The sequence below is a fragment of the Hyperolius riggenbachi genome, chromosome 3, assembly GCF_040937935.1.
Source record: "Hyperolius riggenbachi isolate aHypRig1 chromosome 3, aHypRig1.pri, whole genome shotgun sequence".
Lineage (NCBI taxonomy): Eukaryota > Metazoa > Chordata > Amphibia > Anura > Hyperoliidae > Hyperolius > Hyperolius riggenbachi.
Genome location: NC_090648.1, coordinates 51,480,589 through 51,496,416, shown reverse-complemented (window position 1 = coordinate 51,496,416; position 15,828 = coordinate 51,480,589). Strand labels below are relative to the sequence as shown.

General features: G+C 48.9%; 1 protein-coding gene across 1 annotated transcript in view; it reads left to right on the top strand.

Moving 5' to 3' along the window:
* LOC137562603 (complement C3-like) overlaps positions 1-15,828 on the top strand; it is a 168,623-nt gene that overhangs the window by 19,261 nt on the left and 133,534 nt on the right. The window contains exons 5-7 of the mRNA XM_068274107.1: positions 9,347-9,441; positions 11,603-11,685; positions 13,705-13,792. Coding sequence (XP_068130208.1) covers positions 9,347-9,441; positions 11,603-11,685; positions 13,705-13,792 — 266 coding nt within the window. The remainder of the gene's footprint in view (positions 1-9,346; positions 9,442-11,602; positions 11,686-13,704; positions 13,793-15,828) is intronic.

The window sequence follows — 15,828 nt, the reverse complement described above, 5'->3', positions numbered from 1 at the left end:
GTAGAGAGGCGGATACGCCGATCTGTGACGATGCCTCCGGCAGCACTGAAACAGCGTTCCGACATAACGCTGGCTGCCGGGCAAGCCAGCACCTCTATTGCGTACATTGCCAGTTCGTGCCAGGTGTCTAGCTTCGATACCCAATAGTTGAAGGGTGCAGATGGATGGTTCGACACAGCTACGCCATCTGACATGTAGTCCTTGACCATCTTCTCCAGGCGATCGGTGTTGGAGGTGGATCTGCACGCTTGCTGTTCAGTGGGCTGCGGCTGCATGGGTGTCAGAAAATTTTCCCACTCCAAGGACACTGCCGATACCATTCCCTTTTGGGTACTAGCTGCGGCTTGCGTTGTTTGCTGCCCTCCTGGTCGTCCTGGGTTTGCGGAAGTCAGTCTGTCTGCGTACAACTGGCTAGAGGAGGGGGAGGATGTCAATCTCCTCTCTAAAGTCTCCACAAGGGCCTGCTGGTATTCTTCCATTTTGACCTGTCTGACTCTTTCTTCAAGCAGTTTTGGAACATTGTGTTTGTACCGTGGATCCAGAAGGGTATAAACCCAGTAATTGGTGTTGTCCAGAATGCGCACAATGCGTGGGTCACGTTCAATGCAGTCTAGCATGAATTGAGCCATGTGTGCCAGAGTCCTACCAGAATCCTCATCATCCTCTTGTGAGCGTTGTGATAGTTGTTGTGATGCATCATAGTCGTCACCTTCCTCCTGGTCTGCTTCTGCTGACCATTCGCGTTGAATTGTGGAAGTCCAACGTGCACCGCTCTGGCCCTCGTCAGTGGTGGCATGAAATTCCTGCTCCAACTCCAGCTGTTCCTCCTCCTCTTCTTCGTCATAGCTGCTGGGGCCAGCGTTCCCTGAGGCGGATGGCCTGATGTTGGTACCATCACGCTGATCGTTTTCTCCTTCAGATTCCCCCAGTTGCATCATGACAGCTGTTTCCTTGATTTTTAACATCGACCTCTTCAGTAAACACAGCAGTGGTATGGTAATGCTGACTGAAGAGTTGTCACTGCTCACAAGCAACGTGGATTGCTCAAAATTTTGGAGGACTTGGCAGAGATCCAACATGTTGGCCCAATCGGATCCACAGAAGCTTGGCAGCTGGCCGGATGCGCCTCGGTACTGCGCCGTCATGTACTGGACCACTGCACTCTTCTGCTCGCAAAAGCGGGCTAGCATGTGCAGCGTAGAATTCCAGCGCGTAGGGACATCACACAGCAAGCGATGGTGGGGGAGATTGAAGCGCTCCTGCATCTTGGCGAGTGCCCCCGAAGCAGTACTGGAATTTCTACAATGTTTGGACACTCGACGCACCTTCAACAGCAGATCGGGCACGCCTGGGTATGTCCTCAGGAACCGCTGAACTACTAGGTTCATCACGTGCGCCAGGCAAGGGATGTGTGTCAGCTTAGCCAACCTTAAAGCGCGAATGAGATTACTCCCATTATCACACACAACCATGCCCGGTTTCAGGTCCAGCGGTGCCAGCCACAAATCCGTCTGTTCCTTTATTCCCCTCCAAATTTCCTCCCCTGTGTGCTGCTTATCCCCAAGGCAGATTAGCTTCAGCAACGCTTGCTGACGCATGCCAACAGCTGTGCTGCACTGCTTCCACGATCCTACTGCTGCTGGGTTAGCGTTTCCGGATGAGGTACAGCTTTGAGATGCGTTGGAGGAGAAGGAGTCAGAGAGGTAGGTGCTGCTGTTATCCAGTGGGAGGGACGGCGGTGCAGCTGTTTGTGGCGTGGGCAACACCCGTGCCGTAGCAGGTGAGGAATCGCTGCCAGGCTCCACAAGGTTCACCCAGTGCGCGGTAAGGGAGATGTATCGACCCTGGCCGAACGCACTCGTCCAGGTGTCAGTGGTGAGGTGAACCTTGCAGGCAACGGCATTCTTCAAGCTTCGGGTTATTTTGCTGACCACGTGCTCATGCAACTCAGGCACTGCAGAGCGTGCAAAGTGGTAGCGGCTGGGAACCACGTAACGTGGGATGGCCACTGACATCATGCCCTTGAAGCTGTTTGTCTCCACCAATCGATATGGCAGCATTTCGCAGGCCAGAAGCTTGGCTATGCTGGCTGTTACTGCCACGGCCCGGGGGTCATTTGCTGGCAATTTCCTCTTGCGCTCAAACATCTCCGACACAGACAACTGAACCGTAGCGCTGCACACGGAAGGGCTGTTGGTTGTTGTGTTTGATGAACACTGGGAGACCTCAAGAGCACTACTCCGGAAAGTGACAGTGTCAGCGTCGTCTGATGTTTGTGAATGTTGTGAACCACGCAATGGCTGGGCTACTGCTGCTGCTGAGGCGGGTCTGGTGGTGAGTCTGGTGAACCCAAGGGAGGCAGTGTTGTTTCTGGTACCCTATCCTGACGCGTTTGCCCAAAGAGTGGGATGTTTGGATAGCATGTGACGGCTCATGCTGGTGGTGGAGAGGTTGTTAATATTTTTCCCCCTGCTCAGGCGGGTCTTGCACACCTTGCAAATCGCCATGGTAACATCCTCAGTGCAGTCTTCAAAGAAAGCCCAGACTTTGGAGCACCTGCCTCCTTGCTGGCGATTTCTGTTTGCTCCTCTTTTGCCTCTCACTTGAACTTCCACGCTTGTGGTGCCTGAAATTGCGCGCCGCCTACCTTGTGGCACAAGGCGAACTCGTGCAGCAGTGTGTTCTTCAACAGACTCATCTGTGCTGCTGCTACGACGGCGATGTTCTCATTCACAAACAAAATCTGGGTCTCTGTCCACATTGTCCATACCCTCCTCTTCCATCTCCTCAAACTCGTCATATGTCATTGTGGGCCACCGCCGTGGAGTAGAGCTCCCCACAACAACCTCTGTGCAGCACACTCCAACGTCGTCTTCCAGATCTTGTCGGCCGACCTCCTGCAATTGCAACCCCTCCTGCCCAAATTGCTCTGGGATTTGGGTTTCCGAGTCCTCTTCGGACTCGCCTTGTATTTCAGTGCGCGGTGCATTTCCCACAGTTAACGGTTGTGAATCCAGGCACAACATTTCTGGCTGTTCCTCCATTGACCTTTGAAAGGTGGAAGTTTGTTGGGCTGGGAATAGCTCCTGCGAATACCCCATTGTGTCCTGAGGTAATTCATCGGACTGGTTATCTGGCAGTTGTGTGCGTGGTGTCGCTGCCGGTTGTGTCAGCTTTGTGCCCACTGGCTCCTTGTAACTGGCTGAGGACTCGGACCTCGTGCGTGATGTGCTGGTGCTGCTTAACCCACTGCTGGACGCTTGAGAGGTCATCCAAGTAATTATCTGGTCCTGTTCTTTTGGATTTGTGAGGGTTGTTGTCCTGGACAACATGGGCGGTATTGAGTGGGTTTTCTTGGGTGCTCCCCTGTGGCCTGTACGTGAACCGTCAGGGGAAACACCTCTTCCCTTGCCCCTCCCTCTTTCACCGGATTTCTTCCTCATTTCACTTATCCTTACAGTACACGCTGACTGGCAGCAGTACAGTGGCAGTACAGAAATGCTATACAGTACCACTATTCCCAGCAGCGACACAGAGCACAATGCTATACAGTGACGGGTGAGCGGTGTACCACTATTCCCAGCAGCGACACAGAGCACAATGCTATACAGTGACGGGTGAGCGGTGTACCACTATTCCCAGCAGCGACACAGAGCACAATGCTATACAGTGGCGAACGAGCGGTGTACCACTATTCCCAGCAGACACAGAACAGTACACAGAATGCTATATAGTGTGGCTGAACGAGCGGTGTACCACTATTCCCAGCAGACACAGAACAGTACACAGAATGCTATATAGTGTGGCTGAACGAGCGGTGTACTACTGTTCCCAGCAGACACAGAACAGTACACAGAATGCTATATAGTGTGGCTGAACGAGCGGTGTACTACTGTTCCCAGCAGACACAGAACAGTACACAGAATGCTATATAGTGTGGCTGAACGAGCGGTGTACTACTGTTCCCAGCAGACACAGAACAGTACACAGAATGCTATATAGTGTGGCTGAACGAGCGGTGTACCACTGTTCCCAGCAGACACAGAATAGTACACAGAATGCTATATAGTGTGGCTGAACGAGCGGTGTACCACTATTCCCAGCAGACACAGAACAGTACACAGAATGCTATATAGTGTGGCTGAACGAGCGGTGTACTACTGTTCCCAGCAGACACAGAACAGTACACAGAATGCTATATAGTGTGGCTGAACGAGCGGTGTACTACTGTTCCCAGCAGACACAGAACAGTACACAGAATGCTATATAGTGTGGCTGAACGAGCGGTGTACCACTATTCCCAGCAGACACAGAACAGTACACAGAATGCTATATAGTGTGGCTGAACGAGCGGTGTACTACTGTTCCCAGCAGACACAGAACAGTACACAGAATGCTATATAGTGTGGCTGAACGAGCGGTGTACTACTGTTCCCAGCAGACACAGAACAGTACACAGAATGCTATATAGTGTGGCTGAACGAGCGGTGTACTACTGTTCCCAGCAGACACAGAACAGTACACAGAATGCTATATAGTGTGGCTGAACGAGCGGTGTACTACTGTTCCCAGCAGACACAGAACAGTACACAGAATGCTATATAGTGTGGCTGAACGAGCGGTGTACCACTGTTCCCAGCAGACACAGAACAGTACACAGAATGCTATATAGTGTGGCTGAACGAGCGGTGTACTACTGTTCCCAGCAGACACAGAACAGTACACAGAATGCTATATAGTGTGGCTGAACGAGCGGTGTACTACTGTTCCCAGCAGACACAGAACAGTACACAGAATGCTATATAGTGTGGCTGAACGAGCGGTGTACTACTGTTCCCAGCAGACACAGAACAGTACACAGAATGCTATATAGTGTGGCTGAACGAGCGGTGTACCACTGTTCCCAGCAGACACAGAACAGTACACAGAATGCTATATAGTGTGGCTGAACGAGCGGTGTACCACTGTTCCCAGCAGACACAGAACAGTACACAGAATGCTATATAGTGTGGCTGAACGAGCGGTGTACTACTGTTCCCAGCAGTGACACACAATGACTGGGGGGGACCCTGGCTAGCGTGGCTGGAGCGCGAACTACCCTGCCTGCCTACCCAAAGCTAAACCCACAGACAAATGGCGGAGATATGACGTGGTTCGGGTATTTATTTACCCGAACCACGTGACAGTTCGGCCAATCAGAGCGCGTTCGGGTCCGAACCACGTGACCCGTTCGGCCAATCACAGCGCTAGCCGAACGTTCGGGGAACGTTCGGCCATGCGCTCTTAGTTCGGCCATATGGCCGAACGGTTTGGCCGAGCACCGTCAGGTGTTCGGCCGAACTCGAACATCACCCGAACAGGGTGATGTTCTGCAGAACCCGAACAGTGGCGAACACTGTTCGCCCAACACTAGCGGTAAGCCCAAGCTGAGCTCAGGCTATGCCACGCATGAGTATTTCTCAGGCCCTGCTGGGCCGATTTGCGTAATTTTTTTGTTGTTGCACGCAGCTAGCACTTTGCTAGCTGCGTGAACTCACCGATCGCCGCCGCTCCCCGCCGATTCGCCAGCCGCTCGCCGCGGTAGAGGGTGTGTCCCCCCCCAGACCCCTGCGCAGCCTGGCCAATCAGTGCCAGAAAGCGCTGAGGGGTGGATCGGGACGCCCTCTGACGTCCATGACGTCGGTGACATCATCGCACCCGTCGCCATGGCGACAGGGGAAACCCTAATGGAAATCCTGTTCAGAACGGGATTTCCTGACGGGCCTGATCGCCGGAGGCGATCGGAGGGGGTGGGGGGATGCCGCTGCTCAGCAGCAGTCATGTAGCTAGCGCTAGGCTACATGAATTTTTTAAAAAACTGCTGCGCTGCCTCCCTGGCGGTTTTAATTGACTGCCAGGGAGGTTAATCACACCTCCAGTTATGCCTTCACCACGCCTCCAGTCGCACCTTCATCACACCTCCAGCCATGCTACCTCAACACTACTAGTCTCACCTTCATCACACTTCCAGTTACACCTTCATCACACCTACAGCCACGCCCCCACAACACCACTAGCCACACCTTCTTCTCACCTCTAGCCACACCTTCATCACACCTCCAGTCACACCCCCTCCACACCACCAACCACTCACTAATTTTGTTTTATATTTGAATTTGGAGAAAAGCAACCCAGAAAATGAGGGACTGGACATAGCTCTTGTAGGCACAATGTAGTCACGTTTTCTTTTATCAGGTAAATACATCTACTTATATGGGATAGGGGGATTAGCCTAGAAAAGAAAGTTAGTTATGAGCTATGACAGCCAGCCATACTCCCCTACTTGCTTTCACACTTATTGGCTGGCACATACTAATTCCTAACATCTTCTCAATGGAAATTAGTTGAAGGAAACCCTGACTCAAAACATTTCTTTCCTGAAAAGTTCATAAGTTCGTGATCCGGCAAGCTTCTACCCCGTGTATTTTGTAACTGCACTGTTTGCACATGGCTGGCGGTAACCTTGCTACTTCTGTTGTCATCTGTTTCACAATCTCTGCAGGATTTAATGTTCAAACAAGTATCTCAGCTTAGCCTTACAAAGGGCCAGATGAAAAAAATGAAGTAGCTTTATGTGAAAGATTTGTCATGAACGCACTCATTGTCCTCAATTCCCTGAAACAGACCAAAAGTCTCATGTTATGAAGACCGTCTTTGCAAAGTATGGTGCAACCTAATCCCATCTATCTACAAAGTTACGGCAATACAAGTGAAGTGTGCAAGCAGAAAGGGCAGCTGCAGAGCCGGGACAAGGTCCTCCAGCACCCAAGGCTGAAACACCAAAGTGCGCCCCTCCATCCCTGCCACCCCAGCCGTCACACACTGATTGCTATTACACTAAGAGGTGCCACAGGGCCCACAACCTCCCCAACACCTTAATATCTAGTTATCTGGCTTGCAGTCACTGCCATGTATCCCCTTTTCTTATTTCTTTCTGCTTCAAACACAATTAGGAATGACAGCTGAATGAATTCTGCGCCCCCTCCTACACTGTGCCCTGAGGCTGGAGCCTCTCCAGCCTATGCCTCGGCCCGGCCCTGTCAGTGGCAATGTTTTCATTTTACCTCAAAGCCTGTAAGTACTAAGCTCGGGAGGGGGATGCCTCTGGATCCTAATGAACCTTCTCCCGCCCTCTTCACCAGAAGGGATCCAGTGCTGGTTCCTCGGAGCAATCTCACACCATAATATTAAAAGGAGCCGCTGAGCGCATGCGCAGTAGCGGCTCTCCACTCGGCCTCCAAGTTGGCTCTTCTGTGCAGGTGCAGATGGCTTGCATCTCCGCAGTAGAGTGGACCTATTCGTCTATTAAGACTGGAGCCCGAGTGGAGAGCTGCTATTGCGCAATCATGCAAGTTGACAAGTGGCCAACAAGGAGATCCTCGAGGGTCCCCACCCAGTACTGGATCCCTTCTCAAGGATCATTAGGATTCAGAGGATTCCCCCTCCTGAGGTAAGTACCTTCTAAGGGCACTTTTTCCTTCTTACTTTAAAGCGGATCCGAGATAAAAACGAACTATAACAAGTAACTTGTCCATATATCTTATCTAAAGTTTAGATAGTTTACACAGCAAATCTAGCTGCAAACAGCTTCAATAGATTATGATTATTTCTTCCTGTGATACAATGACAGCAGCCATGTTGCTTGTAAACATTACACAGAGGCAGGCTTATCTGCATCTTTAGCAAAAAAACCTAATCCCTCCTCCTCCTCCCTCCTCCTCTCTGCCTCTGAAATCTCAGGCTTGTTATACCTCCCCCTCCATCTGCCCAGACTGAGCTCCCATGAGCCCTTGCAACTGTCTGAAAGTGCCTTGGCTCTCTGAAAAGCTGTGGACGTGGCTTGTTTAGTTTATAGGGAATTAGAGTATTAAAACAAAAACAAAAAAAGTATTTGGCTTGAGGAATGCCCTATAAACAATAGGAAAAGAACACAATTATGCAATGAGTAAAAGTTCATCTCAGATCCACTTTAAAGCAATCCTGTGAGTTTTTAGGCACAACAAATTAAGATACTTACCGCGGTAGAAGGAAGCCTCTGCATTCCCCAGAGGCTTCTCCTGTCCTTCTTCAATAGGTTGTTCTAGTGCTGAGACTTGCTTCCATTCAAAAATGAGCACAGCAGCACTGCACAGGCACTGGACTGCTTGCACCTGCACAGTAGCGCAAAAAGCCAAGCCCATTCAGCTCCATGCCCGTGCACAAGAGAGAGCTGCCTGCGCAATGTGGCCAAGCTCCATTGACAAGCCTTCATGCTTCAGGAGGTCCCAGGGCTGTAATGGAACGGAGGAGATGGACCTGGAAGCCTCTAGATTAATCAAAGGCCTCCATCTATGTAGGTAAGTACCCATTGGAGAACTTTTTCAGCTACAGGTGGTAGCAGATAAAAATGGTGAAGTATGAGAGCTGATAAAAATTGCGCCAATAGTGAAAATCATGTTTTTCTGCACTACAGTTAAATGATGGTGTCCTATGGCAGCAGGGGTTGGTTTAGGAAACTAAGGTTAGGTGAGGGGCGGGGAGGTGTTAATTAAGGTTAGACGGGGATAGTTAAGTTTAGGTGGGGGCGGGTTAAGGTTAGGCAGTGGGGGGGGAGTGGTTAAGGTTAGGCAGTGGGGGTGAAGTGCCTAAGGTTAGGCAGCCAGGTTGGAGTAGTTAAGGTTAGGCACAGGGGTGGAGTGGTTAAGGGTTTAGATTAGGTAGAGGGAGGGTTCGGTGTGAGAGTTGGCAGGGGTGTAGTTATACATTACCTGGTCCCAGGTGATCGCATCTCCTCCGCTTCCTGGTCAGTTTGCAGGTGTCCTTCAGCCAGCCAATCACCATGCGGATTCAGCCCCTGCATGATGATTGGCTGGGTGAAGGGCACCTGCAAAAACTAACCAGGAAGTAGAGAAGGTGCGATTGCCGGTAATGTATAATAATGATAGATGGTGGTAATGACATCTTGTTACGAACGCTATTTAACGTTTTAGAAATGTCCTAAAACATTAAATAATATTATTAACGAGATGTCATTTCCGGCATCACCCTACGGCATAATTTTGCAGAGCTATTTTTATGCCTACAGGTACACTTTAAGGCACATATACACACACTTTAATTATTACAGAATGCTGCTAGTGGAAAAGGGCCATAAATGGTGGACATGTGGGTAGCCAGACTGAATTGATATAATTTATTCCCATGCAGCCAGGACTCCCGGAAGCAGCAGAGATGCTGGTTGTCTGAAGCTCTGCAGAGAAAGTCTATCTAGTGACACAGGTGGTTTATCTAGTGCTAGTTGTTTATATTGGTCTCCTATCTCTTTCAGACGCCTGATGGCATCGTGGTGTACAGGGACAAGTTTTCCTCCGGTGACCATGCCGGCATTGTGGAAAGAACCTTCAACATTCCAGAAATCGTCACGTAAGTCAGTGAATTGCGGTTTCTAATCTGGAAGCATCGCAACTGAGAGGAAGTCATTGAAATTGCTTCATATGCCATTGCAGGAAATTAGGGCAACCACGGCTAATGGACGATTTGGGCGCCGCTATAGGTGCTAATGCAAAAATCGGCTATTGGGTGCGGAAAGTAGAAATTTGGATGCCCAATAAATATCGATTTAAAAAAATAGAACGGTAGAGTTATAATTATTGAAATTTTTTTTGTCTTTTGTATTTAACAATTTTTTCTTTTTTGAAAATTATCATTTTCAAATGTATTATAAAGTTATAGATATTTCAATTTTAGAGTTAGGGATCCGGAAGGGGGGTTTTAGGGTTAGAAGTAAAGTGTGCGTGGGGGGGTGTTAATTATCAGAAAGGGGGGTTTTAAAGTGGGCCTGAACTCTTGCACAGGACAGACGGAAAACATAAAGAATTGCACCCTGTATATATTTAGAGAGTTTAGCCTGTTTAATTCCCCCTCATTTGTGTCTAATCACATGTTGTAATTTGATCTCTCCCCTGGTCACCTGACTGCCATGGCAAAAATGGCAGATAAGCTCATTGGAAAGCACTGGAGGTTAACAATATGTCTGCTTCCATTAAGGACACCTAATAATCCAGGGAGTCCATATATTGTTGAAAAATTTACCAATGTTTTACTACAGTCATTACCACTGTAAATGTGTTTTTTCCTTTTAATTTGGTGCCCGTTTTTCATTCATCGTTTAGACTTATATCGGCTTCACCTGGCACCTATTTTTTCTCGCGCCCCTATTCCATGCACGCCGCATTTCAGATCTCTGTCAGTTTAGCTCCCATTTAGTATTCTTCATATAAAGATCCGCACCATCCAGTATAAAGAGCTTTATTAAATCTTCATTAAAATTCCATTAAATTCACAAATGCGCCGGGTCACTCATGACGACGCAGGGCGCTTCAAATGTAATCCTCCTTCAAGTGCACTTGTGCCGGATGACTTGCAGAGAATATAGCTGTCCTGGGGGAATTGTTTTAATTTTTTCACAAAACTGCAGCTACACTTAACTACTTGCCGACCGCCAAATGGCGTGAACGCGGCGGCAGCCCCAGGATCACTCCACGCCGATCGGCGTAAAGTGCTAGGAGCAGGGATTTCAGGGGATCTCGTGCGCATCCCTGCTGGAATGACGGAGCTCTGCCATCAGTCTCCCAGTGGAGACTGTTAGACGGCGAAACCACTGTCTAATAAGACTGTACAGCGCTGCGATCTAAGGAAGTGATGTACTGGGGACAGCCGTGTCACTTGGCTGTCCCCTTGGGGGAGACAGGCGCGATCGGCTGTCATAGGCTGAAGCCTATGACAGCTGATCGCTGTTATTGGCTGGTTATGGGAGGGAGGGAGGGGGAAGAAAAAAATATAAAAAAATACATTTATTTATTAAAAAAAAAAAAAGATAGAAATATTTGTATAAAAAGAATTAACATCCTGTGAGCAATCATAGCCCACCAACAGAGAGCTCTGTTGGTGGACAAAAAGGGGGGAATCATTTGTGTGCTGAATTTTGTGGCCCTACTGTGAGCCCTTAAAGCTGCGGTGGCCTTTTTTTTTCTTTAAATAGCCTGGTCACTAGGGGGGTTTAACACTGCGGTCCTTAGGAGGTTAAAGTGAACCTGAACGAAAAAAAAAAGTGATCACTGATAATGATGCTTTGTGCAAACGTACAAACCAGAGAGACAGCATAGAATTATAGGTTTCTTTAAAAACCAAATCAATTTAGCAAGTGGAGGGTACAGGTTTTTACATTAAAAGGAATCTAAAGCCTATAAAAAAAACCAGTCGAACATACTTAGGGCTTCTTGCACCTCCCTGCAGTCATCGTTGCCCGTGCCGTCCTTCCAAGACCCTCCAATCAGGATGCACACAGCTCGTACCTGCACATGTGCAGTAGCCTCCAGCTGGTGATCGGCTAGCTTTGAGGGGGTCGCCGCTGCTTGCTGAAGGGAGGAAGCCCCAGGTATGTATACTTTTTTTCTCCTGCCCAATCTCAGGTACACTTTAAAAGGAAATAAATAAGGTAGCCAATATCCCGCTATCTTCAAGTGTCCCTTATGTGGAATATGAACCCAAATGACTAGATAACTAACCAAAGTTCCCCTTGCAGAGAGGGGAGATGGAAGATCTCGGCCAGACTGCAGGTGGCTTCTCATGATGAGTTCCAGACAGAGTTTGAGGTCAAGGAATATGGTGAGTGGATTATTAGCAATGAAAAAATATGTTCATCTAAATTCTGTTTGAAGAAGATATTCATGACCCCCCCCCCCCCCCCACACAGGGCCATCATTAGAAATGTTTGGGCCCCATACTGGATGGGCAAACCTACTGGGCCCCCCTCACTCCCCTCTACCCCCACATGGCAAATCACAATCTTTGTAGGACAGAACACACTAACGTCCATGTGTCCGCATTTCATAAGCTCCCATTACTGGGAGGGTTCTGCGTATGTCCAATTCGTTAAGACTGTAGCTGCGCTTGCACATGACACTCCTAGTTATAGGAGCATGAGGGAGGAGGAGCTCGGCCCTGAACAGTGCCATGTAACCCAGCTGGATTGTGCGGACTTCACATGGGACTTAAGAGGCACATGCCCAAAATAAAACATTAAATATAAAACTAAACACACCAACTTAGTGGATAAAAATTGGCCGTAAGGCGTTGTTTATTGCGGTTTTCAAATTAAAGTTGTTCGATAATTTTATTCAATGAAATACTTTAAATATTAATTCAACCTTAACTTTATTAAAACTGTAAAAAACATAAATAATCCAAAGTTAAGCATATCCAAACACACATCATAGTCGAACAACTTCTAAAGTACTTAGCCCGCCCACCACCGTGGGCAACTTTTACCGCCAATAAAGGCAATAGCCTACGACAGTCCAGAAAGTCCAAAAAGAGGGAGGGTGGGAGGGGGATCGCAGCTTGTCCTGACAGAAACTGAGGAGAGAATGACATCCCACACTGATCTGTGACAGGAGCTCAAAGTTCATTGGCTGCCGATAACCCCACTCCTTCTGACAGCTGCCAATCAGGATTATCTCCAGGTGCTCTTTGCCCAGATACCTGACAGCTTCAGATATCACCAGCCGGCCCCTGAAAGAAAGGAGGGAAAGAGCAGTACCACAGAAACCAAGTGTATATGAACCTATGCAAATATACAAGCAATAACACAACCTGTTTTTTGTGTGGCCACAAAGTCCCAAGAGGCCTTTGCTCCATTATGTCGCTCAGGCCTTACAGGAGCTCAACGGATCGGACCGGAAGGGTATCGAGAGAGAGCTAATAGACTACAGGGGGCTGGAAGAAGCCCCAGGTAAGTAAAAATCCTTTTCTTCCATTCATTTCTGGTTTATTTTCATCACTAACGGACTAAAGTAGTTCCTGTATGAGCTTCACGGCACCTCTCACCACATTAGTGGGCAGCCAGAAGGACAGACATGGATAAACCCAGCTGCAGCTGGGGCCCGTTGGTGGCACTGTTCACTAGACCCCAGTTTTACTCGGGCCCCATACAGCAGTCCCCCCTGTGATACCCTGAAGGCGGCCCCGCCCCCACAACTGAAAAATGTTTCCATTTCTGCATTTAGTACGTGGCTCTATTGTTGTCCAAGTGTCCATAGCAGTGTCTTCAAAGCCTGGTGCAGACGTTGCAAAGAACAAGCAAGTTTTAAAGAGAACCAGAGATGAAGCACCCTCTTGTATTTTACCTTATAAATCAGTGGGAACATGACAGTAAACACCTAATCTGCTCTTTGTTTCATTGATCTGTTTAATCTGACTGTTATCACCTCTGATAAGAATCCCCGACTGAGCACTCAGTCTAGCTTTGCTAAGGAAAGATTATAGCTGAGTCTGTCTTCTGTGGTGTCTTTTCAAGCCCAAGCCTGCCCCCTTGTGGCTCTGCTATAATGACTCAGCAATAATCATTCCCAGCAAAGCCAGATTGAATGCTCAGTCTGGGATTCTTATGACTGCTGATAACAGACACTTTTAGCAGTGAGGATGAAACAGAGAGCATGGTAAGTGTTTTCTCTATTGTTCTTACTGATATACATGGTAAAATACACAAGGGTGCTTCGTCTCTGGTTCCCTTTAACCTTCTGGTCTGTCCAGACACATCTTCTGGTCGGTCTACACAGGCATAGGCAATCAGTTTAGCAGGTTTTGCTTTTGATACCTATAGCTAAACTTTTTCTTTGTTCCCAGTTCTACCAAGTTTTGAAGTTTTGCTGGAAACTCCTCAGAATCATTACTTTGTGGACGACAGTGACTTTACCGTGAACATCGCAGCTAAGTAAGAAGCTTCTTTCTTATTTATAGTTATACAGTATATGCCTGCCATTTTATGGAACAGCTTCCTTAGGTACATAAATCCTTTTTATTGACATGATAGCTGTAAGGTTCCAGAGATTTCTACATGGCTCTAGAAAGTTCCTGTGACATAGCAGGGCTGGATATCTGCATAGGCCACATAGGCCAAGCCTTTAGACATCTAGGCCTGGTCCATCTGAAAATGGCGTCTGCGAATTATGGCACACGGTGTTGCCGCTAATCCGTTTGTCACTTATCGCTATTTAATGTCAAAGCCTTATCGTTATTTAGCTCTGTTTATTTTATAGAAAATTAGCATTAACACACAGAACCCTCTCTGTACCTATCCCTAACCCCTAGACCCCCCCCCCCCCCCGGTGGTGCCTAACCCTAACCACCCCCCTGGTGGTGCCTAACCCTATCCACCTCTGGTGGTGCCTAACCCTAACCTCCCCCCTGGAGGTGCCTAACCCTAACCACCCCCCTGGTGGTGCATAACCCTAACCACCCCCCTGGTGCTGCCTAACCCTAACCACCCCCCTGGTGGTGCCTAACCCTAACCACCCCCCTGGTGGTGCCTAACCCTAACTACCCCCCTGGTGGTGCCTAACCCTAACCACCCCCCTGGTGGTGCCTAACCCTAACCACCCCCCTGGTGGTGCCTAACCCTAACCACCCCCTGGTGGTGCCTAACCCTAACCACCCCCCTGGTGGTGCCTAACCCTAACCACCCCCCTGGTGGTGCCTAACCCTAACCACCCCTCTGGTGGTGCCTAACCCTAACCACCCCCTGGTGGTGCCTAACCCTAACCACCCCCCTGGTGGTGCCTAACCCTAACCACCCCCTGGTGGTGCCTAACCCTAACCACCCCCTGGTGGTGCCTAACCCTAAGACCTCCCTGGTGGTTCCATTATTATGCAGTACTAACGATAAATAGCGATAAGCGTATCTTTTTAATGCAGCGCCCTTTTTATGCATAGGCGCTTTGCGCCATTATTCACTGATCCGTCTAGGCCACCAAAGGTGCAAATTACGGTTGGAAAATAATAGAGGAACTATCAGAAGGTTTGAGTTAGACAAAGTGGAGTTGGGGTGGCAGCAGCTCACCAGCGGTATATATACACCATCACTGAGCTGGGCGTAGGGTGAGCCAAATGACAGCTCACCCTGCTGCTGCTCAAATGCCCGGCAACATAAAGTACTTTTACCCTCCGAGCCGTCGCAACTCGAAGGGAGATGTAGTTTTGGGTTCGGCGATCACCGGAGCCCCGAATAACACTTACATGTCTAGGTTTGGCGCTCGGTGCTGAGGGCCATGCCCCGAAACCACCTGCTTCGGCAGCCAAGCTATCTGATGCCCCAGCTACCTATATAACTGGCTACAGAGCTAAATCTACTCTCTAAAGCTACTCTCATGGAGAGTGCCAGGAGGTCTGCTTGCAGAGTGCGCAGTGGAGCTCTAGTATCACTCAACTCCTTAAGATCCTGGGGCAGAAACCTGTGTTCTTGGTGTCCTCCTAGGGTCCTTTTTTATCTTTACCTGCTTTTTTAGTTACATTTATCAGCTTATCTCAGCACGCTCATAACAGAAAGTGTCCTATATTGGATAAGATAAGGGCACTATGACCAGAAGATATTTTAATCCTCCCACTTCGTTTGAAGAGTTTACACAGTGATTCAAAGAGAACCCGAGGTGGGTTTCTGCAATCAACATTAGGACACAGAGGCACATTGTGCATACTATCTCCAGCCTCTGTGTCCTTTTACTCTGCCTCCAGCTGCCCCCGTGCTCTGCTGTCCGCCCTTATAAAAACCGCCAGGCTAGTGACACACAGATTGTCGCTAGTCAGTTGTTTACATTCAGGCTGCCACTCACCGTCGCACGCCCGCCTGCGTCCCTTCCCTCTAATCAGCTTACAGAGGCGGGGAGAGAAGTGTCGCAGGCAGGGAGCTGCGCTATAGAGGAGGCGGGGTAGTGGCAGTGAGTGACAGCCTGAATTTAAACAGCCGACTAGCGA